At 37.4% G+C, this 24345-nt stretch overlaps 1 protein-coding gene across 3 annotated transcripts in view; it reads right to left on the bottom strand.

The window, feature by feature from the left end:
* Window positions 1-1373: 1373 nt before the first annotated feature.
* LOC120626701 (cadherin-87A) overlaps window positions 1374-24345 on the bottom strand; it is a 74837-nt gene continuing 51865 nt past the window's right edge. Inside the window, exons 14-37 of one of the 3 annotated variants that reach the window (XM_039894331.1) lie at window positions 22398-22547; window positions 21382-21543; window positions 20555-20678; window positions 20000-20191; window positions 19436-19671; window positions 19008-19161; window positions 18430-18627; window positions 17669-17908; window positions 17184-17374; window positions 16632-16818; window positions 15696-15910; window positions 15064-15246; window positions 14280-14439; window positions 13264-13399; window positions 12392-12582; window positions 11149-11325; window positions 8087-8199; window positions 7491-7654; window positions 6763-6920; window positions 5876-5981; window positions 5303-5510; window positions 4804-4917; window positions 2800-2876; window positions 1374-1780 (exon numbers count right to left, since the gene is read on the bottom strand). In XM_039894331.1, the coding sequence (XP_039750265.1) occupies window position 1780; window positions 2800-2876; window positions 4804-4917; window positions 5303-5510; window positions 5876-5981; window positions 6763-6920; window positions 7491-7654; window positions 8087-8199; window positions 11149-11325; window positions 12392-12582; window positions 13264-13399; window positions 14280-14439; window positions 15064-15246; window positions 15696-15910; window positions 16632-16818; window positions 17184-17374; window positions 17669-17908; window positions 18430-18627; window positions 19008-19161; window positions 19436-19671; window positions 20000-20191; window positions 20555-20678; window positions 21382-21543; window positions 22398-22547 (3837 nt within the window). In that variant the 3' untranslated portion in view covers window positions 1374-1779. Of the gene's footprint in view, window positions 1781-2795; window positions 2877-4803; window positions 4918-5302; window positions 5511-5875; window positions 5982-6762; window positions 6921-7490; window positions 7655-8086; window positions 8200-11148; window positions 11326-12391; window positions 12583-13263; window positions 13400-14279; window positions 14440-15063; window positions 15247-15695; window positions 15911-16631; window positions 16819-17183; window positions 17375-17668; window positions 17909-18429; window positions 18628-19007; window positions 19162-19435; window positions 19672-19999; window positions 20192-20554; window positions 20679-21381; window positions 21544-22397; window positions 22548-24345 lie in introns of those variants that run through there. The other 2 variants (XM_039894330.1, XM_039894332.1) reach the window with 2 other exon arrangements.

Raw genomic sequence — 24345 nt, 5'->3', positions numbered from 1 at the left:
TATTTACCCAATATTGTTGTATTATTTCGCATATAAACGCCAAAAGGGCAGTATTTCAAAGGTTTTCACCATCGCATTCAGTCGATGTAGGAAACTACGTTCTGCGCTCTCGCTTATATATTATCAATATAAATTATATAAAGGGTAGTACTGTGAGGTACTTAATATTACGATTATTGACGTTTCTGAAACCCGATCAACACTTTAAGAAGGTATGTTGATTCTAACACTTATTTCATTTGATCAGCCTCTGAAAAAGTGCGGTTATTTTTAGCACTTTTATTTCACTTTTATCTTATTATTATGACTTACTATTTATTGGCTAAGTTTCTGTATATATAAAGATTTTTTTTATTAATATTTACAAATGATAGTGTAAGACAGAAAATATTAAAAATAAATAAGAAATATTTTTCTACTTAAAAAATTTGGCACGTACATTTCCTCAAATTGTGATGTAAATACCAATAAATAATAATCAAAAAATATTTTGTTTTCTATAGTGCAGACAATATTTACAAATATAACATTAATTAACTGAATATTTTATAATTAATTATTTATTATTACCTAATTATGAAAATATAATAATGCAACTATAATGTTGCAGACGTTGGTGACGTATTACTATTTGAATTATCATCTAGGTATACATATTAAAAAAGTTTATAAAACAATAATGGAGCTAATTTTAATCTAAATTAATATATATTTTTTTTTTGTTAAAGCGAGATAAATTGGAAAGTTAAATGTTATCTAAATAAATACAATTATTATCGGCAAAGTTCTCCTTTAGGTAGTGCACTAATTTTCATGTTAGAATGCCCGACAGTTTGCTACTAAAATTATCAATGCTTTATGGCAAACGGTTCTCAGTATTAAAGCAGTATGGAAACTACGGACAACCGTTCCAACGGCATACTCCGACGAGGTCACATTAGGTCATGTGGAACTATTATCGATGCAGGATATCGGGAATAATAAAATCAAGACCCTTGGTCGGCCATTTATATAATTCCAGCGAGCCCTCGCTTTGTACAGACGCAATGTAAATACTTATGTGGGGATCTTGGACTGATTAATATATAGTGATAAAATTCCGTAGTATACCAAGTTTAAACAATGTTTGCAATTATGAAAATTAAGCTTAATTTGCTATACTCCGCCAACAGCAGGAGAATCTATATTGTGTAATTTATAATTTTTTCAATCCGTATACTCCACACCAAACAGATCCTCGGCAAAAAAATACCCTCTACGCACGTTTCGCTCCGAAACCGGAGCATCCTCAGGAGATGTTGACTTTACAACGAATAATTGTTAAGTTAAAATTTTAAATTATAAATTACACCATACAGATTCTCCTGCTGTTCCCGGAGTATAGCAAATTAAGCTTAATTTTCATAATATATTATGGATTTCCGCAAAGTAACGCCTGCTTCTATCCAAATGTTTGCAATGTAAGAGTACAAAAATAGGTTTGTCACGACATCATATTGATTCATTTCATGACTTTTCTGAACTAAAACATATATTTTTACAACACATAAACCTTTCTCTTAAATCACTCTTAACTACTGCTGAAAACTGTATTAAAATCTGTTACGTAAAAATAGCGGGTCGTTCCCGCTATTTTTACGTAACAGATTTATGTTACGTAAAGAGGTGAAGATTATATAACATCGATGGGGCATTTATTAAGTAATACGTCGTCAACATGTGCATTGTCTAAGTTTCTACATAAAACTATATACAATATCTTCCATGAAAAACCTCCAATCTGAAACAATAAAGAAGATACATTTATTACAGCGAGGTTACTATACAATTGATGAATTTCTAAGTAACATGGTTGCTTGGAAGCATCCGGCTCCGCTTTCATTTCTTACAAGATAGAAAAATGAATGTTAAAATGTAAAATGTAAAATTGTTGATGTTGGAAAAGAGCAACTGCTGAGTTTCTTGCCGGTTTCTTCTCAATAGAACCTGCCTTCCGTGGTGGTGGTGGGGTAGAGTCACAACAAACAGACAGACTTGATGTTTCAAAAGTGCTTATATTAGGCCTACTTGAAATAAATGAATTTTGATAAATTATATTTGCTTTCCCTGGAGTTTCAAGAAGTTCTTTGGTAAAAGCTGAACATTTTAGACTTGTGTTGTGGGACCTTTTAGACGACCTCCCCGGCGCATTTGTGATAGCTTTGGTCTTAAAAGTGTGAAGTCTCGGATCCTCAGCGGGGGTAATTTTGGGAATTTATAATTTTTTAATTTTCTCTGGTTTGGTTTTGTGGGGGCTAGTTACCACCCTACCGACGAAGACGTGCCCCCATATTTGCGAGGTGCGATGTCGCGTGGAAGCCGAGTAGGAGTATGGCTTATAAACTACCTACCAGGTAAGGCTGCTATCATCTAACCCTGAAATCTGATGAGATTAAGAGAGAGAGAGTTACTTACCATAGTAAGTGATGCACTTACTATGGTAAGTAACTCACCTTATGAGGTTTGATTTCTGTGAAGAGCTAATTTGTAGTGGAACAAAAAAAAACCTTTTCGGGTATTTAAGTATCTGGAAAGAACTTTAAACTTATCCAAATCATCTATTTGGTCCTAACAGTATGGACTGCTTTTTATCTTTTATAAAATACAGTTAGTAAATAAAGTATACAACTATAATAAACTGACGGTTACTTTGCTTGTTTCAGAACATTGCTCATATTATTTCTTTATGGAATTCCTAGAAAAGGTTCATTGTTACCTCTCATACTAAACCTTCTACTTGGATGTGAATTATTATCTTACCATGATAGTGGTCCCATGCCAGCCGGCCTAGGCGGAGGTTCCGGCGTATCCGGCGATGGAGGCTTGAACGTACTGCCCTGTAAAAATCACAAGTTTTTACTCTCTACATTTATAACACATACACTCCGAAAAACCATCTCACGAGTAGTTGGTCCGTATGTACTATTTAAACATCATCATCATATCAACCGATAGACGTCTACTGCTGGACATAGGCCTTTTGTAGGGAGTTCCAAATTCCACAGGTTTGTGCAGTTTGAATCCAGCGGCTACCTGCGACGCACCTAATGTCGTCCGTCCACCTCGTCGGGGGTCGACCAACGCTGCGTTTACCAGTGCGGGGCTGCCATTCCAGCACCTTGGGAACCCAACGTCCATACCTCCTCTGATCTATGTGCCCCGCCCATTGCCATTTCAGCTTCGCGACTTGTTGAGCTATGTCGGTAACTCTGGTTCTTCTACGGATCTCCACATTTCTGATTTTATCACGTACAGATATTCTCTCCATCGCCCGCTGAGTGGCTCTGAGCCTTCTTATGAGGCCCATAGTTAGCGACCATGTTTCGGAGCCATCACTGGCAACACGCACTGTTTGAAGACTTTGGTCTTCAGGCACTGAGGGATTTTTGACGAAACTTCGTGACATCTGTCACGAAGCTTCCCGAACGCTGCCCATCCGAGTTGGATTCGGCGGTTCACCTCCTTCTCCATTTAAACATACAGTTAAACTACTTGTGAGTCTTGTGGTTAGGACTATAAGAATCACTTTCGTGGGACCTAGTTTTATCCATGTAAATTTTAGAAGTTTTGTGTAATATATATTCAAAATGCAGTCTAGTTGTAGTACAGTTCTTTGTGACAGAACTGCATTGTTGCAGTACGCTGTTACGGTCTAAAGAGCGTGGTTGCTGGTGTTATTCCACATGAGACTTAACTCCTAGGCTTCAGTGGCGTGCACTTCATACATGCATAAAACAACTGCCTACTCTAAAATAGATATATAGCTCGTATAGGATGATTTTTGTCTTTTTATGCAATTTCTTCCTGCCGTATGCATACCTTGGTAATAAACACAGTGCACGCCACTGCTAGGCGTCAGGTTGACAGGACAGACAACGTGCCGCAGGTTGCAAGACGTGTTCCTTGTATTCACTGCTCAGTGTTGCCCAGTTTAAAGGCGATGGTATACCACTTACTGTCAGGTGGGCCATCTGCTTGGTTCGTCAAACTAAAAATATTAGTGTTGCTTGCCCAGGATCTAACTCAGTCCCAATTAATTAAAGCCCTTGACTGCAATCACACCTGCTGGTAAGTTATGATGCAGTCTAGTGTTTAAACACACTATAACGAAAATACTCGACCGAAGTTCGGCGTGCCCGCGTCTGCAGTGTATTTTATTACTGATGAAACACCAAACCGAAATTACGTCGCGTTAACTCATCAGCGATTCGGCGGCAATGTTTTGTATAACAACATATTATACGCGACCGAAGTTCGGTTCGATTGTCGACGAAGATCCGGGGATGTGGTCCTGGAATTCAATGGGTGCACCTTCATTTCTGTATTTGTCTTGTTCTCAAGCCTCGGCAATTGCTTTTAGTGTAAAATAGACCATTTTTCGGGTTTCGCACCTCAAAAGTAACAACGGAATCAAGAACACTTTGTTTTGCGTACTGTGTAGATACTCGTAACACGGCACGACGCCACAACAACGCACGAGACACTGAATAACAACAAAGTTACGCAACTGAATTTCTGCCGCGTAAATTCGGCTCTTATCGTGGCTTATATACAGCTGAATGCGTCGGAACGCTAAATCAGCCACGGAATTTCGGTCGCGTATTTTCGGCAACACTAAGATGGTAACGGGCTAGCCAGGGGTATGGCAGTTATTTTAAACCCATACCTCCAATCGGTGTCTATGCGACATCGTACAATAAATCACTTAGCCGCACGTCTTTGTACCGCCGCTCAATGTTTATTGATATATATATTTGCAAATACCTGAAAACCAAGGGCTGCCTCAAGGGGGGTTGGCGAGTCACCGGCTAAAGTGGCGTAGTCGCCAAACCTCTCCGTCGCTCGACTGCCTTGAATAGTGGCGTAGGTGTTATCGGGCTGAAAACGACATTAATCTCTTAACTAAGAAAAGGCACGCGTATGGCCTTGAACTTTATTGTGAGTGGGATTAGTAGTCGATCCATCGTGCGATATATTGGTTCATCGTATAAAATATATTGCAGATTAGTTATGGCTCGCATAGTGCTTAAAGTTCTCATCATCACCAAACCTCTACAGACCTAGATAGGCCTTCGCTTGATCAGCTTTCTTCCAACTCTGAGCTATAATCAATTTTAATCCCTCTCTATTCAATCACTCCACTGACCTATACCGGGATCTGGTACTGTCCATACGTTGTACATGTACCCCCAATGCAGACTCAACGATATAACGGGGTTGACTACATTCGTCTTAAAAATTATAGTACATTATAAAATCTTACCATCACAGGAGGCTGTTCAGCATTTTGCTCATTTTGGTCTCCGAAGACATTCATAGTAAGCTCCTGTTCCTCATATGGTCGGAGCTTGGTCTCCAACCATAGAGGGTTTTCCGTGGTACTCAGCTCCTCGAGAATCCGCCTTCTGGCGAGACTGTCCCCCTTGCTGGACTGAAGAGACGGTGGGGGTATCACCCTGGAATAAGGCGCCCTATAAATTCAAAAGTTATCTTCAGTTTTTTAATCATACATTTAAAATTGCTTGTCTACAAAATATATAAAGATTTGGTGAGCGAGCAAATTTAAAACATACACTGAATTCAACACGAAACAAAATAAACAATCTGCATATCTTAGGAACAAGAACTTGAATACATGCATGCCTAAACGCCTTAGGATCTTTGTTTTGTACTTTCTACAATAAGCTGTAAAGTATTCAAATAAACTTTTGACCACCCATTTCATTGTTCTTATTTACTGAGAGAATTCTTCAAAATCTGTTTCTTAGCAATTTATATATCGATAGTTACTAATAATAAGGGTTCATAATAAGGGTCCATCATGGGTTTAACTTACCAATGTTTGAGGCAGGCGCAGACCACCACGAAAGTGACAATGCCAGTAAAGAGAACGATGAGGAGTGCTATTAACGCTGCAAGTGCTGGATCGAAACTATCCGGAGCTGAAACAAAGCTTTTATTTTCAACCAGCTTCGAACGTCAGCATCATATACCACTTTCAGAACAAATGAAGTAGCTTATGCCCGTTTGCATTAAACCCAGGAATTGCCTTAATCGGATGCCTCGGATTTAAATGACTCCTAGAGAAAAATAGTTTCACGCGTCTAAAGTTACGACACCTATTCTGCGGATCGTGAAGTTTACGGGACTCATAAACTGACCCTTGACAGATGAAAAAGCGTTTTTTTTTAATAACCTGAAATCCATACGTTTGTTATGATACAAAAACAAAGTACCATACCTTGTGTCACGAACCGTAGACAAGTTAAGTTAAATGAGTTGTACGTCGTTAGTGAAAATGGGCATAATTTTTGACTTAACTTCAATATGATTCTATTTTGGGATGGCTTACATGTCTAGCAACTTAAATAGGTCTCAACTCAAGGGGACTTTCGGCCTTTGTTTATATAATATTTATTTGTACATTTTTTCGTTCCCTGTATATGGAATATTCTTTTTTTGTTTCTACGTTAAATTCAGTTTCTTATATTATATCAAATGGTCTATTTATAAAAAATATAATAATCATCAAAGATAAACATCTTTAGAGCCAGTATATTACTGCTATTGCAAAAGTTGCGGATGGTATTTGTAGAGAATTGAGCTGTTAAGATAACGGCTTGCTAAGTGGTCATTTAATCCTTTTCCAGTGTCACAAAACTTATCTAACAGACACTATTCTACAACGGGAATCAAATTGTAAGAAAATTTTTACAATCTCACCTTTAGAAGTAGCACTAGCAGCGATGAGAGTCTCCACTCCATATTGCTGGTACACGTCCTTGAGCTGATCATATTTGGAATCTATCGTCTCCAGTACTTTGTCAACCGGCAAAACTTGGTACGTTTTGGGATCTACCGCGTGTAGATGTATCTCGCACCTGTGAAAGTCAAACAATGGATTCGTAGAGTTGCAAGATTTAGGAAAACGAGAGCTGTCCATGTGTGTGTCTGTTATGTGTGTGCTATGTTACGTAGGTAGGCATGTACCGGCGTTAGTATATCATCATTTTTAACCCATTCCAGACCCACTTCAGAAAGAGTAGGGTTCAGGACGTAGTCCACTCTCAGGCATGCAGGTTTCTTCACCATTTTTCCTTAACCGTTGAAGCATGTGATATTTCAAATTACTTAAAACGCAAATTGGAATGCGGGTAAAGACGCAGGTTAAACGCCGTGCAGTGGCCCAGAGGAACACCGAAGTCGGAAGATCATTTCTTATCTATACACTGATAATTAAAAACGCGACAAATTCTACGTTAAAATCTTAGAGAGGAACTAAATTTCACTTGTTGAGCTTCTTGAAAAAAAGTATGTCTTGAATAACAGCGTAAGTATATTTTGGAAAGAGACGACCTTGATCTTTATATTATGTTATATTTTATGTATCTCTTGGAGCTTTTGGTTTAAATGATATAAAAATTTATGCTAATCATAGCCAACTAACTCACCAGTCATCATACCGTCTATCCGCTTGCACTAAGGGCAGTTTGCGACCCGCAATGAGCAGAGCCTGCCCCACATCAGCCAATTTAGCCTGGACACCATCCACCGGAGTTGAACAACTTCGTGATACTACCATACGCATGAGTGATGAGCGATCTATGATCCAAAGCTGAAAGAAAGGATGTTTTAGTTTAGTCAAACAACAAATCTGTCTTCAAGTTTGAAGAAAACATGTCTGTCGACTCTTCTAAAAGATTACCACGCCACTGTAAAGACTTACAAAATTAAACGTAAAATAAAGTTGGAGTTCAGTGTTTTGCCACACTTCAACTAAGAGAATCTTTCAAATGTAAGAGCGTGACAAAACACTAACATTTGTAATCTATAATCAGGTGACGTCAGATCAGAATGCAGTGAGCAAGAGCGGCCTCTGTACTCTGTTACTACTGGGATAACCAGCCGTCAGCCAACGGTGGATATTATGGACAAAACCTACCGTTGGGTCATAGACCTTTAGTCCAGCGTTGGATTGATATAGGCTATTGATGATGACAACGTGTATTATACCTGTAGTTGGCGACTAGGTTTGGACATTACTTACATAAACCTGCGCTTTCGCTTGTCTGTATGGTGCAGCTACTTCCTGCGCGATGACGTCAAGAACAAACCGGTCTTGATTGTATTCCGACATATAGTTCGCAGTTGTAAGGATACCTGAGAAAATTATTTCAAATTTTTAATACAAATTTAAAACTTCTGATACTGCTGGTACTACATACGGGCGTCAATGGACGAGTGGATTTCAAACCCGATCAGGTACCTCTAACTTTTCGGAGTAATGTGCATTTCAAACAATTTAAACTCTACAATGTTGCGGGCTTTTAAAAGAGACCCGTACCCTGTAGTGGGTTGGTGATGGGTTGAAAATGATGATGACAAATTGGGAGACTTTGAAACACACAATAGCATAAGCGGTTAAACACTTTTGATTTGGTTTCAGAGCATAGATCCACTACACTACTCCATTGCTGGTTTTCAGGCTTCAGGGCTGAGAGCTAAACGTGTTCTCCGAGATACCAAAATATAAAACCTATAGTCGGAAAAATGTAATAAGCCCGTTTTGACATTTGTGCAAGACCATAGAATGTAACTTGGAAGGAAACTGAAAGAAACAAAAAAATAAAAATCAATTACATACAGTGTTTTAAAAAATACGTAAATTTTTTTGGGACGTTAAATAATATGAAAGAATATATCGCGAGTATTCTTTTTGCGCTTACTTCATAGTAGCATGCAATTTATAATTGTTGCGAAACGTTTCGAAAACAGTTACGTTCTCAGTCTTTTTTTTTTTATACTAGAGCTGTAACCATTTTTTTTTACTGAATATCGAAATTAAATATTGTGTAGTTATCTTTACTGCAAAGAATAAGCTTGGTTCTCAAAATGGGTTCTAAATAATGAGTCTGAGATGATGTATCTGACCAAGCGGCACATGATTGAAGCGTCCCCGCGCGCACTGCGCAATTTTTCGTTCCATATCTTGTAAAGTTGACTGTGCGCTCGTTTAAGTTTGATATATATTGTTTACTATTACGTTAACTATGGCTCTTCTAATTTGGACATTAATTTAAACATAGTGATTTGACTCGATTTTTGTGTTTGTTGTTATATAGTACTAACTCTGTTTCAACATGTTGAAAAGTGGACGTATAATCAACAGCCAGTCACGCGTATTGGTTGTGAAGTTAAAGGAATACTTTGAACGAACGAACACTTTACAATACATAATAATATCAATCAAGTACTGAAACAAACGAATTGATTTATCGTGAGTATCGAGTACAGAGTCTTATGGTTCCATAACTAGTTACGTCGCGATGACAAATGTCAAAACGGGCCTATTACATTTTTACGACTATAATAACATACACTTTTTGGCTGACACGTAACTATTTATTATTTTTTTTTTTTTTGGTTTTGCTTGAACATGATACAAAAACATAGATGTCAAGCGTAATTCATGATCTACATATCCTGCCACGATTGGCGTGCAAAAATTTACATATTATTATTAATAACTATTATTACTTTATCATTATTATAATATTACGATGTTATTTATGATAATGCAATAAATTTCAATTTAATTTGGTTAATAAAGTAATAACTAAATTAAATAACAAATTATAAAAACATGATCTCAATTGTCAGCCAATACCAAAATGTTTAGTCAAGTTACGATTTACTGTTACTCTTCCTGATGTTATTTAATTTTTTAAGATTAACCTAAATATTCACTTAAATCATAACATTGATTCAGAAGATGCTTTTTCAATTTATTTTTAAATACATTAAAATTATAGAAGCGATGGTAGCCCAGGGGGTAGGCTCGACTTCACTTTCGGAGACCGAGTTCGAATCCCAGCAAGCACCTCTAACTTTTCTAAGTTATGCGCTTTTTAAGATATTAAAAATATCACTTGCTTCGACGGTGAAGGAAAAACCTCGTGAGAAAACCTTTATGCCTGAGAGTTCTACGTTATGTTCTCAAAGGTATGTGGGGTCCACCAATCCGCACTGGGCCGGCGTGGTGGACTACGGCTTTAACCCCTCCCATTGTGGGAGGAGACCTGTGTTATGTAGTGGGCCGGTAATGAGTCGATATGATTATGATTAAATTTATTTGTCTGAATGAGTTTGATCTCAGGAGGTAGTTTAAGGTAACATAACATATGAGCTTATATTATATTGTCCCTACTAATATTATAAATGTGAATGAAAGTTTGTTTGTTACGCTTTCACGCAAAAACTACTTAACCGATCCTCATGAAACTTTGTACACATATTCTTGGAAGTGTTAGAAGTAATATAGGATACTTTTTATCCCGACATTAAGCTCGGTTCCTTTGGGAGAGGGGATTTGACGATTTTACACCATAACTCCGACAAATTATAACAGATTTAAATAATTATTTTTGTACTATAGAGGTTATAATATGTGTTTAATTTTGCCCAAACTGTGGTTGGAGATAGTGGACAAAACTCCTCAGCGGACAGCAGCAAACCCCTAATTTAAGGCTTGGCGATACTGAATACTTTAATTTTTTTTAAAACTACAGCTAAATTGAACGCCACATCAAAAAACAAAATCAAACGCAGACGAATTCGCGGGCAACAACAAGTAATATTATAAATAAGAGATTCGGTAGATTCTACGCTTTTATCTCGTGGTAAATGCCGCCATCGGCCTCTGGACGAGTGGAAGTATTTACCTCGCCCTATCTCTGTAGCATTGCCCTTCGTCTCTAAGACTAGCCTCTGTGATATTATAGCAACTGCCCACTAAACAAACACCTCTCCATTTTAGGTGTAACTGACAGCCCTCTCTGCAGAGCAAGCATGGAGACGGAAGAAACACCGATACACGTAATGCTCCAATGCAATGGAGTAGCAGAACAACGCGCAGCACTCCTTGGCTCCTCAGCAACACTCCATGATGCACTCGGCGACCTGGACCGCATGCTAAGTTTCTGGAGCGAGCTCGGCTGGCTGGAGTGATCCAGCGGGGAGCCGCATCAGTGGCCATACGTACAACGGACGGTCCCAGACCAACCAAGTGCGGAAAAGGCCCAGGATCAGAAGAAGATTATAGCAACTCACCATCCTGAGTGATGTTAAACGGCGATGGAACAACGCTGCCGCTGGACTTGGAATCGCCAAACTTGTACAGGTTGGAAGCAGCTACCATATACACTAAGGTCCCGTTCACGTCGAGGTCCGGATCGTCCGCCACAATGGATATTATGGGCTCGTTCACGCGGGCTGTGTGCTTTATACCTAAGTTTAGAAAACAAAAATAAATATTATTAATTTGTCATGCGAGAAAGATTCCTTATAACGGTCAACTGACCGGCTTTGGCAGTCTCACCTCAGTGATAATACCTGGTATTGAAATGGCAGTAGTATTAAATCCATACCATAATTTGACCCGTCGAGGTAGTTAGAAAAGATGGTGTATTGTATCGTTATAATTTTAACTAGCTTTTGCCCGCGGCGTCGCTCAATTTAAGTTAAATTTTTGATTTAACTACAAAGGTTTAAAAAAATATCTTGCTGCTAATAGAAAAAATTGAACGTATAAGTTACTTAAAAAATCAGAAACTTTCATATGAATTTTCATCCCCTTTTTGATGCCTTTGTAGTTGGAACTTTTAAAATATGTGAAACACACGTATTTCTTTATTTATAGAAAACCTAAAATCAAAGTTTCATTGGTGGTGGTGGTAAAAGGTGTTTATACAAACTTTTATCCCACATTAGGGTTGGGATTTTCAAAAATCCTTTCTTAGCGTATTCCTACAATGTAATAACTATTTGTGTGCAAAACTTCAGCCCGATCCGTCATGTGGTTAGAGCTGTACGTTAATAGATCAGTCAGTCAGTCATCTTTGGTTTTTCGTATATATAGAAGATAACAGCACATACTGAGTCTATACGCTCATTGGCGTATGTGTGACTTTCACTGTACAATTTTTTTAGTAGACATTGTTATACTCTTTGTTTTTAAACATATGACTCTCCTTCCTGAACCCGACCACATTCTTGATGACATAACACATAAGTACCTTAGTGCCATAGTTTAGACGACACTTTTTAGACTCGTGCCCTTTGACGGTACGAGAGCGCTCAAGAAATTGATAGAGGAAAGATTGGAGGGGCGTAAAAGGCACAGAAGGACCTAGTGGTTACCGGAGTTAATGAGTAGAGGCGCAGGATGGTTTAGAGTGATCGGAGTTGGAAGCAAGCTGACCACGCCACGGCCCACTTAGGACTGTGATGAAATGATGTTGGGCATATTAAATTAAAAATATTTTCTGTTACTCGTTCAAATGTAAATAGTTACCTGCGTAATATATCGTTTGTCGGAACGTCGGTGCGTTGTCGTTTTCGTCCAAAATGTTTATCTTAACCGTGGTAACGCTGATGTCCTGGCTATCTGTGCTGTTGTCTATGGAATTCAAAATGGCCGCCGCGTGTTCGAGCAAAGGGTTGTTACTCGCGTAAATAGTCATCGTATATTCGTCTTGAACTTCCCTAAAAACAATTAGTTACTTCCCTTAAAACAACTTGTACTTTACTGAAATGTTAAGCCTAAATTTTATATGCTAACATAAAATTAAAAAATGGCTTAACTTGAACACTGGTGGGGCAGCCTTGGACAAAAAGCTTATTACTTAAACGATAAAAATATGAATTGACTGTGAAAGGGTCATATCAAAAAAAAAAACCCGGCTAAGTTTCTTGTGGGCTCTTCTTAGACCAGGGCGCGTTTGGAACCCTCCTAGCTTTTGGTTAAAGCTGTCGAACGTAGTTGTCAGCATTACACGTCACTTATGTAAATATAATTGTATGAAAGCTTCATAAGTGCCTGTGATAGGCCTACATGAATAAAGAATATTTAAATTTGAATTTAAACGTAATTAACCAAGTCAGTTTGTGATGTGTAATATTCCTTAAGCCGACAAGTAAACCTCCGTAACGTACATTCTGTTAGTTTCATTAGTTTGTTATTTTTAAAAAATATTTACATAAAGGGTTAAAGATGCGTAAGTGATGGAAACCTGCATAAAACCTGCGTTTTTTTTTTATTTTGGGATATAAGAAACCAATCCATTCGCATTTTACGTCAGTACACTGTTGGTGCTTTTTAAAAGTTAAAAAGTTCCCTTAAATATAAAAGAAGTAATTAAATTAAAAAAAATTATACTTTCTCACCTGTCAAATGTCACATTAGATCTAATAATGCCTTGAGTCCTGTCGAGTACGAATGCCCCTTCTTGATTCCCTTCGAGAATATGATAGTAAACTTTACCATTATCACCGGAATCTTTGTCTATGGCCTTGACACTTCCTGTAATGGGAATAAGAATTGTTATTACTTCAGAATAATTTGAACTTCTTAAGAGTAAAGATCCGTGCAGGCATGACAAAAAGCCATTAACCCAAAGAAGAGAAGAAGAAGAAGAGTAAAGATATTACAAAAATTAAAATATTAGTATGAGTTGCGGGTAGTTTAGTGTTTGACTTTTGTAGTTTAGTTTCAAATACATAATTGAGTAATAATATTCCTAGCTAAAGCTTAATTGCTGATCAGTGAGTAGATAGCTGTTTCCATCGTAACCTCGCATGTTCTTATATAGGAAAACAGGTTGAGAAATCACTATGTTGCTCAAGATGATTCTGGCTTCTTATATTCCGCTACTGGTAAGAAGGAGAAAGCGTGATATTAGAAGCGAGGGATGACAGTAAATGGACCAATCGCCTGGAATGATATGCTTGAAATTCCTTTGGTCCGCAATTAAAGACATCCAATCCAATTGCACAATCAAGGTAATATTTTTAAAAATGATATGATATCTATGAACTTTTATTCATGTCTGCTCTCTCTATATCTATGTTATTGATTTAATATATTACGATCGTAACAAGCTCATCTATGCCCCCTAAGCTCAAAAACTAGGTACGAACTCTTGCTCTCGAAATCTCGTTTCCAATTATCAGTCCCATTGTAATCCTCGTGGGTTTTTTAAAGACTCGTTTTGTCAAATTACTCTACGACTTGCACTCGATGTGCCTTGATCAGTAAGAATCTGTCAGGACATCGGTCGACAAGACGAGAATAAACCGGTAGTAGAAAGGTTAATACAGAAATAATGTGGTAAGTAACCCTGAAGCAACTAACTGAGAGGTAATTTACAAGAAAGTTCTAACTCTTATGATTTTTTTCTTACCAACGATGATTCCTGGTGACAAATTTTCCCGCACAGTAAATTGGTGATGCCTCTGAAGGAATCTTGGTGCATTGTCCTTGTTATCAACTAGTACTATCGTCAATAACCGTAGTGTTTCAAACTGCGCCGGAGTTCCATTGTCTGCCGCCACAATTGCTAGCTAGAAACATAAACGTCACGTCGTTACAGTAATAGGAGGTGCAGATATAGATTAGCTCATGTACATTTTCCTTGTACAAGTTGTCTAATGCAGGATGATGATCATTTTGTCTTAATTCATGAAACAACATTCATATACCAAAAAAGCGTAAGAGTTTGTTTTTGTTTGATGGTTATTTTGGACGTGCTAGTTTCTCGAACTGCCACGGGAATTTGTAAAATGTTTTTGCGTTTGTTAGTCAAATTCTCAAATTCAAATTCTTTATTTGGAAAACATACGGTAGGTACTAAGTACACTTATATATAGATATTATCATTTTGTGTTACACGCATATTTTGTCGTTCACATCGTCGTCCAAATATTGAAGTAAATTAAAAAGTATAATTTTAAGTATAAAGTATAAGTGAAGTATAAAGTCAAGGCTATTTAATATCACAGGCCCTAAGAAGCAGAGCAAAAATAAATAAAGTGAGAAAAAACTTTACGCGAACTGACGATACGATGTGAGGGTTGGGAGAATATTGCGTGCGAATGAAAATGTATGGAAAAAATTTCCTACGCAGAAGTTGTACGCGGCTAAAATCATGGGGAACCGCATATATGTATAGAAAATTGTAAACATACCTGATATTCAGCCTGTTGCTCATAATCCAGGAAAGTTTTGGTTCTAAGCTCTCCAGTACTGGGATGGATACTGAATTGCGCCTCATTTTTGTCATCCAAGTGATACGAAACCCGTCCATTTTCACCAGAGTCTTCATCTGTTGCTTGTATTGTAGTTATTAAGTAGTCAGGAACTGCTGCACTCTGGTAAAATAAATTTATACTAAATCAAATTGTTTTGGCTTTGCTCGCATGAATATTTGGTTCACACTTTATTTCAGGTTTTGCGTTTATAATATTTTAATTCAAAACGTAATAATTTGTGTACTTGTATTCTGGCAGCAATACTCGTATCTTTATTTGTATGTGAAGAAGTTTTATTTCTGAAATAGTTTAGTTTGAGCATTTAAATAAAAAAATTAAGTTTAATAATTATAGACAACATCAAACACAAATACAAAGTGTTTTCATCAATGCATGATATATAATGTTTTTGAGTATTTAAGGCACATATTATTAAAACAGTGATGTTCAACAAATCGCCAAAAGTATAAATTCAAAAATTAGGACATTACAAAATTTTGGACGAGAAAATTTGAGGCAAAACCGTTTACTTTGTAGGTAAACTTTTCTTTTTACTTAGCGTTACCTACCGCAGGTATCTCGATTTGCCTTTGGTCGGGTGGCGGTAGCACAAATACAGGGCTGTGCTTATTGACGCTCAGCACTGATATGTCCACTTTGGCTATGTCTTGATGACCCTTGCCAGCCTCGTCTCTCGCCGCCACTGTTAACTGGTAGATAGTGTCACCAGTGACTGGTTTAGCTGGATATATGATACCGCTGTTCGGGTCCACTGAGAATGTTCCTGTTCACAAAAAATAGTGAAGTTGAAAAGGTATGACTATTTTATTATGGTGCAGAAGATTGCCTGAAATAAACTACTATTAGTCAAACATTTTTCAAAAACAAAAGTAATATAACACTTACTGCCTGAGACGAAATCTGTTAAAACTACAGACCAGGTATATGGCAGGTACTTTCTTTTTAGGGCGAGGTATTAGCCAACAATTATTTTTACGAATATAATGGAACGTTGTGCTGATAGATTTCTTGTAAACCTTCAACGTTCTTATTGAAATTTTTACAGAATTATAGCTTGCATACTGAAGACAGATCTAGTTTAGCGACGGAAATATTTTACTGCTACTGCACAACAGCTTGTAAAATGAAGTAAAAGAATAAATATACTAAATAAATAAATAAATATACTACGATAATACACACATCGCCATCTAGCCCCAAAGTAAGCATAGCTTGTGTTATGGGTAACAAGAATATGACTGATGAATAATTATAATATGAATAATATACATAAATACTTATTATATATAGATAAACACGCAGACACTGAAAAATATTCATACAAGAATAGCTTGTTCCCTGGATTAGCGATCTAGATTAGCGAGCAACAGCTAGTGAAATATGGAAGAAAGTACGCGTAAATTTATCAAGGGACAAATTAAAATCTAAATGGTTCAACACTCCGCCATTATAAGAGTAAATAATATAGGTGCAGAAATTCTTACCAGGCTTACTCTGTTCCAGTATGCTGTACATAATCTTCCCGTTAACCCCTTCATCCTCATCCTCAGCCAGAACTTGAAGTATCGCAGCGGGCGGGTTTAGTTGGAGGTTTTCAGCTATCGTGCTCTTATATACTTTCTGGGTGAAGATCGGTGCGTTGTCATTTAGGTCTTGGATTTTTATGTGGACCTATGGAAACAAAGGTAACATATATAGCAAAACGAGGCCTGATTCGATATTAAGTGAATACCGCAGCATTCTCAGCATTTTTAGGAATAAGTTCATCCCTTTTTCATTCTTCGAAAATATAACCATCGCGTTGCCGTCAGGCATTTATGTGTTATATAAACTTGAGCGTGCTTTTATTATCATCATCTCAACTGATAGAAGTCCCCTGCTAGTTTTAGGTCTTGTAGGTTTTTCCAAATTCCCTGTGGCACAAGGTTAAGGGTAGTTTTTCCAAAAGCCCACCTGCGCAGTTAGTCCATTTTTATCACTAAGCTTTCGCGAATATCGAGCCAATTATTTATATGTTACGTTATTTGAATACTTACAGGCACGCTAGCAGATTTCTTCAAATTATCAGGAGCGTTATCAGTTGCTACAACACGGAATCTAAGGTCTGTGGTTAACTCACGATCTATGATCGAGTTTTCGGCCACTGTTATAACACCAGATACAGGGTCTATATTGAACAGGGATGATTGTTCGCCCGATAGACTGTAGGTAACATCACCAAATTTTCCTAAAAAAATATAATGTTCATTAAGTTTAACTTGGCGGAAAAACAATTCATAGCTTTGTTTAGATTAGTTCGGTTAAAGCACACTGCAAGTGCAGTGTTTGTGTGTCGAAAATCTGCTTTGTTACGCTTTGCCCAAATAACGTGGCCGTAATACTGTATTTATGCATGTTTGACTTGTTGAACCATTGCGCCTAATCGGCCATTTGAAAATACGTATTTACGCTAATGCTGCTATCTTTAGTTGAAAGCTATTCTTAGCACTTTGAACGTTTTACTGGCCTGGCTAGATCTTACCTTCATCATTATCAGTAGCTGTAACATTCAGGACTATGGTGTGTGGCTCAGTGTGCTCCACCAATACAGCTGTGTATTCAAGAGCAAGGAACTTGGGCTCCTCATCGTTCACATTCACCACCTCCACGAACACACCCGCTGATGATGACAGCTGTGGCACCCCAGAGTCGTAAGCTACCAGGGTGAAGTTTATCGAGTGGACTTTCTCGTAGTCTATGCGTTGAATTGTTTTTAGTACGCCTATAAAAGAAATATATATATAACATGAGATCAATATTTCATGAGATTAAAATTTCATGAGTTCCTACTTTTTGTCTTTTTATCATCAAATATCTTTCACAAACTCTTTGGAATCTTTAATGATTTGACTACGGATTCAAAATGTAAACTACAAGTACAAAACGAGAATTTTGACTCCAATAGCTGTAGGTATCATGAATGATAGTGATTTTTCTAGTTGAGTAACATTGCCTGAGATTTCTCTATAATGTTTTCAAAGGTGTGTGTCCTCTAACAATCTGCTCTTGGTGGTGGACTAAGACCTAAACCCATTTCATTCTGAATAGAGACCCGTGTCATGTATTGGGTTTTTAATGGGATTAAGCACATATGTGGCTAGAATGTTTTGCCATATTTTTTTAGTCAGCACTAAGTACTCCCCAATTAGGAGTGTAGATTTCATTCAGTCAGTCTTTTACCGTTTTAGTTTACGAGCAAAACATCCTCCGAATGTTAGAAAAGGCAAGGTAAAGCTAACTTACCTGTGACATTGTCAATGTCGAAGTAGGGGCTGGGTGGATAAATCACAATCGCCGCTATGGGTGTTTCCTTATCTGTCACTGTGTATGTGTTGAGAATGGTACCAATTGGTTGTTCTTCGAGTATTTTCTCTACGTATGCTGGTTGGCCAAATACTGGAGCATGGCGATTTACATCTACGATGTTTATAATAAGTTCACCTGAAAAATACACTATCTTTATCTACGTGGAATCTCAGATTTATTATTAAATTAAAATTCTCGAAGAATGACGTAACAGATGGTAGATTTGAGCGAACCACTAATTTGGCACATCTACGTATAATAAAAAACAGTCTGTAACAATTTATAAGTCGATTTTTTATTTTGGTAGGTATTTGATGAACAAAATATTGTACTGAGGAAAGAGTACAATTAAACCTTAAGTGAAATGGCTCGAATGTTGGCTTCCTGAAATTATGCCGCATTGAAACATTTTAATCTGGATCCTTAAGAAACTTCGATATTACACTTTCGAGATTTCAGCATTGCTGGCTGCATTTTCAAATTATAATGTTTACAAACGAATTATAGAATTTTACCATCAGTTTTCTGTAACGTTGGAGCTGAAGCATCCGTAACTGCTACAGGTAGAGTGATCACGGCTGCTCGGTTTCTGTCCAAATGTTGTGATACATATACGCTGCCATTTTGTGATACGCTGAACCATGAACCAAATATACCTTCTTGAGATACCTGTTGACAGAAGATGGCCGAGTACTTATTTACAGACTAGCGAAAAACGAAGGCTTATTCAACGGTGAGTTCTTAAACTTTGATCTCTAGATAAGATACCAAAAATCGGACAAGGTTTTTAAAGTCAATTGTACAATTTAGTTTACTAACGTATCAATTATCTGTTATTTGCAATTAAAATTAGGTGGAGTAACATTACTTTCCACAGCTATAATCTATGTGTTTTTATCTTTAGAATAATATTAAACATAACTAGGTTTTCTTCTTATCGTACCTCTTTCCCGTTCTTATCCACAGCGTTAATAATTCTATCCGTGGCTAATTCGTACTTCAACTGTCCATTGTCCGTTATATCTGGGTCTACAGCTATGAGATTATGTAACACGGTCCCAACATCAGCATCGGCGGAAACTTCAGCTCTCTGAACGCTCGGAGTGAAGTTAGGTTTCTTGTCGTTAACGTTTATTACATGTACAGTTAGTTCTGTTGTACCAGTTAAACTTGGTATACCTAAAATAAGTCATTAATATTAGTTTTGTAATTTTAGGACTTTTGTAAATTTAGGAATTAATATTGTAATTTTAAGACTAGATGCAATTGCATTGGTTGCCCAACAGCAAGGGTTCCGATTTTGCTTTTCGAGAAAAGATATAACAGACCTAGAAGATGTCAAATTAATCAAATTTATTTATAAAGTTCGGTAGTTAAAATATCAATTTGATCAGTTTTATTTGACATTAATGCGCAATATTTCTAGAATTTTTCCAGTCAATAATTTAATTTATTTCCTTTTTCTGGTGATAATTTGTATGAAAGGTGCTTTCTTGATTTCCCTTACCCATATCAGTAGCGACGATCTGTATCCGATATGTATTGCGTCTGTCAAAGTCAAGCTTAGATGCCACAGTAACTACTCCAGTCACGTTATCAATGATAAAGGAATCCAAAGCCCCTTTTTGTATACCATATTTCATTTCTGCGTTTATACCACTGTCAAGATCCGTTGCTCTTACTGCTGACACCTCAGTACCTGTTGGTAAAATTGTTGGTTTCTCAGTAACTTCGGTTACAGTTTCGAACTGAAATTTGGCGATGTGATTGCATTGTCTGTATGTTGTACACTTTGTACCGCGTGCATGCAATATGTTGGATGTTTGATGAAACTATGATGAATTTCTTAACATAAGTGTTTTTTTTCTTTCTCGTAATTAATGTCTATTTGTTGTCACTTGCCACTGCACTGGTAGCGCTGCGTTCTTTGCGGACCGTGTCGGCCGTTGTCGGCTGTTTTCGTAATATCAGTGCCAACACAATAAATCCATAAAATTCCTGATTAATATAAATTAAAATCAAATTCAATTTCAATCAAAAATTAAACAAAATTAATACATACCAATCGCTGCATCTTCTGCAATACTAGCGTCGTATTTATCAGTGTCAAAAGCTGGGGCGTGATTGTTTACGTCTCGGATTGTGATCTCCACTTTGCAGGTTGCATTGTGGACACCGTCAGTGGCCTTTAAATATAAGAAAATAATAACAAATTGAGTGTGATTCATAATATCAACTAATTACGAGCCCATCATAGGGCACGGGTCTCCAACCACAATGAGAACAGATTAGGCCGTTGTCCACCAGCTGGCCTAGTGCGAATTGGTGAACTTCACACCGCTTTGAGAACATAATTGAAAACTCTCAAGCATGCAGGTTTCCTCACGATGTCTTCCTTCACCGTTGGAGCAAGTGATATTTTAATAACTTCAAACGCATATAACTAAGAAAAGATACAGGTGCGTCCTGGGCTTCGAATTTCGCAAGTGAAGCCACTGGGCTCTCACTGCTAACTATTAGATTATAGTTTTAAAATTTTAATAAGCGTATTAATTTTTGTCACCATTTCTATAATAAGCTACCCGCTACTCCCATGAATCAGGTTCGTCATGGTTAAATATGGATTTAAAACAATTGCTGCATTGTGTAATAAAATTAGCACCTTTTATATAGCTTTAATAACAGTCCAATTTGTTGTTAAACATGGGTTAAGTAATAATATTAGCACCTTTTAAGTAATCTTTTATATCATTAGAAACAGTCCAATATTTTTTTTAATTCGGCCAGTATTTTATCAAGAAACATATTAACAGTTTTATAGTATAAAGTTGAACATAAAATTTGCGAAGACGTATAGCATGAAATAATGTTGCTGTTTACAATACTCACCACTATAGTAAGCACGATTCGATTTTCATTTGTGGAATTCAAAATGGCGCCGCCTCTGACGGAAATTCTGCCAGTTATCGGTTCGATCCAGAATGGAGAATCCGGGGGATAAGCAATTGAATAGCGAATATCTGAAGTTGTATCTACATCGCGGGCTTGAACCTGTGTAAAATGAACAAAAGTATTAAAATCATCATCATCATCAATTCAACCGATTAGCTTCCATTGCTGAGTATAGGGAGTCTTTTGTAGGGAGTTTAGGATCCTTAGGATCCCAACATCCACTTTAAATTTACGACTCGCTGAGCAATGTCGGTTCAGTATTGCATCATATAAAATGTAAAACGTTTACCATAAAACAGTGTAAGTGGGATTTTTTTGTGGGCATTCCGTGGTATTGAAGTCATAAGTGCGCGGGGTGATTTCACTAATTTGAGAGACAATACCCTGCATGTTATAATGACTAAATAAGTGGCCTCATCATCATATAAACCCATCACCGGCCCACTACAGGGCACGGGTCTCCTTCCACAAAGGGTTAAGGCCGTAGTACAACGCGCTGGCCCGATCGGGATTGGTGGACTCCACACACCTTTGAGAACATTACGGATAACTCTCAGGCATGTAGGTTTCCTCACGATGTTTTCGTTCAAAGTTGAAGCCGGAGATGTTTTAATTGCTTAAAATGCACGGAACTGAGAAAAAGTAGAGCTTTGCGGCTCGCTGAGCAATGTCGGTAGCTCTAGTTCAGTATTGCATCATATTTACCGGCCCACTATAGGTCGCGAGTCTTCTCCCACAAAGTGTTAAGGCCGCTGGCCTGATGCGGATTGGTGGACTCCACACACGTTTGAGAACATTACAGATAACTCTTAGGCATATAGGTTTCCTCACGTTGTTGAAGCAAGTGATATTTTAATTGCATAAAACGCACAGAACTTAGAGTTATAGGTGCGTGCTGGGACTCGAGCTGGACTATCACCGCTATTACGATATCACTTCTTAATATTAGTTACCAATAACTCTGGTTCAAACTTCACAGCATCTTCATCAATGGACGCCCTGTAGACTGGCGTAATAAAAATAGGCGGGTTGTCGTTGGAATCAGTGAGTGATATCTGGAGGGAGACCACTGTCATTTGTCCTGCTCCATCGTCATCTGTAGCCTAGAAACAATATATATGTTAGGATCTTCAGCTGATCTAAGGGGGCGTTCATTCAATACGTGAGATATGCAAGGGGGCGAGGGGGTCGAGGCAAATCTCATCTAATCTTACGTTGGAGAGAGGGCGAATATCACGCAATTTTTTTTCTGATTGCAACAAAAAAGAATTATACTATTTTGGTCCATTGGTCCTTTTACAATTAACAGTCCAACGCGTTAACCAAGAAACCCAAGTTTTGAAAATTCTCACGTGAGATTGAGGGATGGGGGAGGGGGTTGAATTAAATCTCACGACATCTAACGGGGGGGGGGGGGGGGGTCATTTATGGACGCCCCATAATTAGTGTGAAGGTCAATTGGTGATGTTGGCAGCGACCCTGCTTTCTGAGCCCGACGCCGTGGGTTCGATTTCCACAAATGGAAAATATTTGTGTGTTGAACATGAATATTTTTCAATGTCTGGATGTTTATCTGTATAATGTAAGCATTCATGTATATTATTTATAAAAATATTCATCAGACATCCCAGTACCCATAACACAAGATCCGTTTACTTTGTGGCTAGATGGTGATGTGTGTATTGTCGTAGTATATTTATTTATTTATCAATTTTGTAGTTTAGGGTTGTGAAAGGAAAGGAAACATTATTATGTTTAGAGAATGCTATGTTTTCTTACAATGTTAGGCGTATATAGTATCTCTCAACTGATTATTACGATGCCGATAAATAATTTTGCGTTTCAAAATTTCTCTTTAATAGAATGGATATTTTGAGTGATCTAGGTCTAACTATAAACCGCTCTCTTCTTATTATTTTTTTATGCCGCTAAAAGTTAGCTCTTTACTGCAATCTCATCTGATGGTAAGTGATGATGTAGTCTAAGATAATAACGTGCTAACCTGTTAGGGATATGAGAGTTATATGTTATCATTATATTTTAAGTTTTAAGTTTAATGTTTTCTTAACATGAATATAGATCTTTATCCATATTAAACGAATCCCCCTTATAATAAGTTTTTAAGCGACATCGTAGCGGAATGCTAAAACGCTTAGCGGCACGTCTTAGGGTAGGGTGGTAACAAGCCACGGCCGAAGCCCACCCGAGAAACTTTAGGAAATATAAATTTCCATATAGCCTCTGCTGGGAATCTAACCTGGGACCTTTTCCTTATATCCACAGTGCTAACCGCTGGGGTTGTCCAATCATATTATAATAACGAATATATTTTTTTTATATTTTTCAATAGAATTGTTGTATTAGTGCCATCTGTAGTTATTCATATGTATGTTGTAAACAGCTTACCCCACCTCTTCGTTTTTTAGTTTTCCTAATCCTAAGGTTGCCTAGCATAGATCGCTACTTGGCGATAAGGCCGCCTTTTGTATCCTACTAGATACTTGACTTTTTTCCTTTTTTTTTTGTTTTTCTGAACTTGATGTAGTGTACAAATGAGGAGTATAAATGTCAATGTAAGTTTGTTTGTTACGCTTTCACGCAAAAACTACTCATAAAACTTTGTACCCATATTCTTGGAAGTGTTAGAAGTAATATAGGATACTTTTTATCGCGACATTAAGCTCGGTTCCTTTTGGAGAGGGGATGAAAGTGTTTGACGACTTTACACCATAACTCCAACAAATTATAACCGATTTAAATAATTATTTTTGTACTGTAGAGGTTATAAAATGTTTTTAATTTTGCCAAAACTTTGTGCAGATCTGATGAATGTATTTGGAGATAGAGGACAGAACTCCTCAGTGGACTGCAGCAAACCCCTCATTTAAGGCTTAGCCATAC

This window comes from Pararge aegeria, chromosome 10 (assembly GCF_905163445.1).
Source record: "Pararge aegeria chromosome 10, ilParAegt1.1, whole genome shotgun sequence".
Classification (NCBI taxonomy): Eukaryota; Metazoa; Arthropoda; class Insecta; order Lepidoptera; family Nymphalidae; genus Pararge; species Pararge aegeria.
This window is presented reverse-complemented; position numbering and strand designations above follow the sequence as displayed.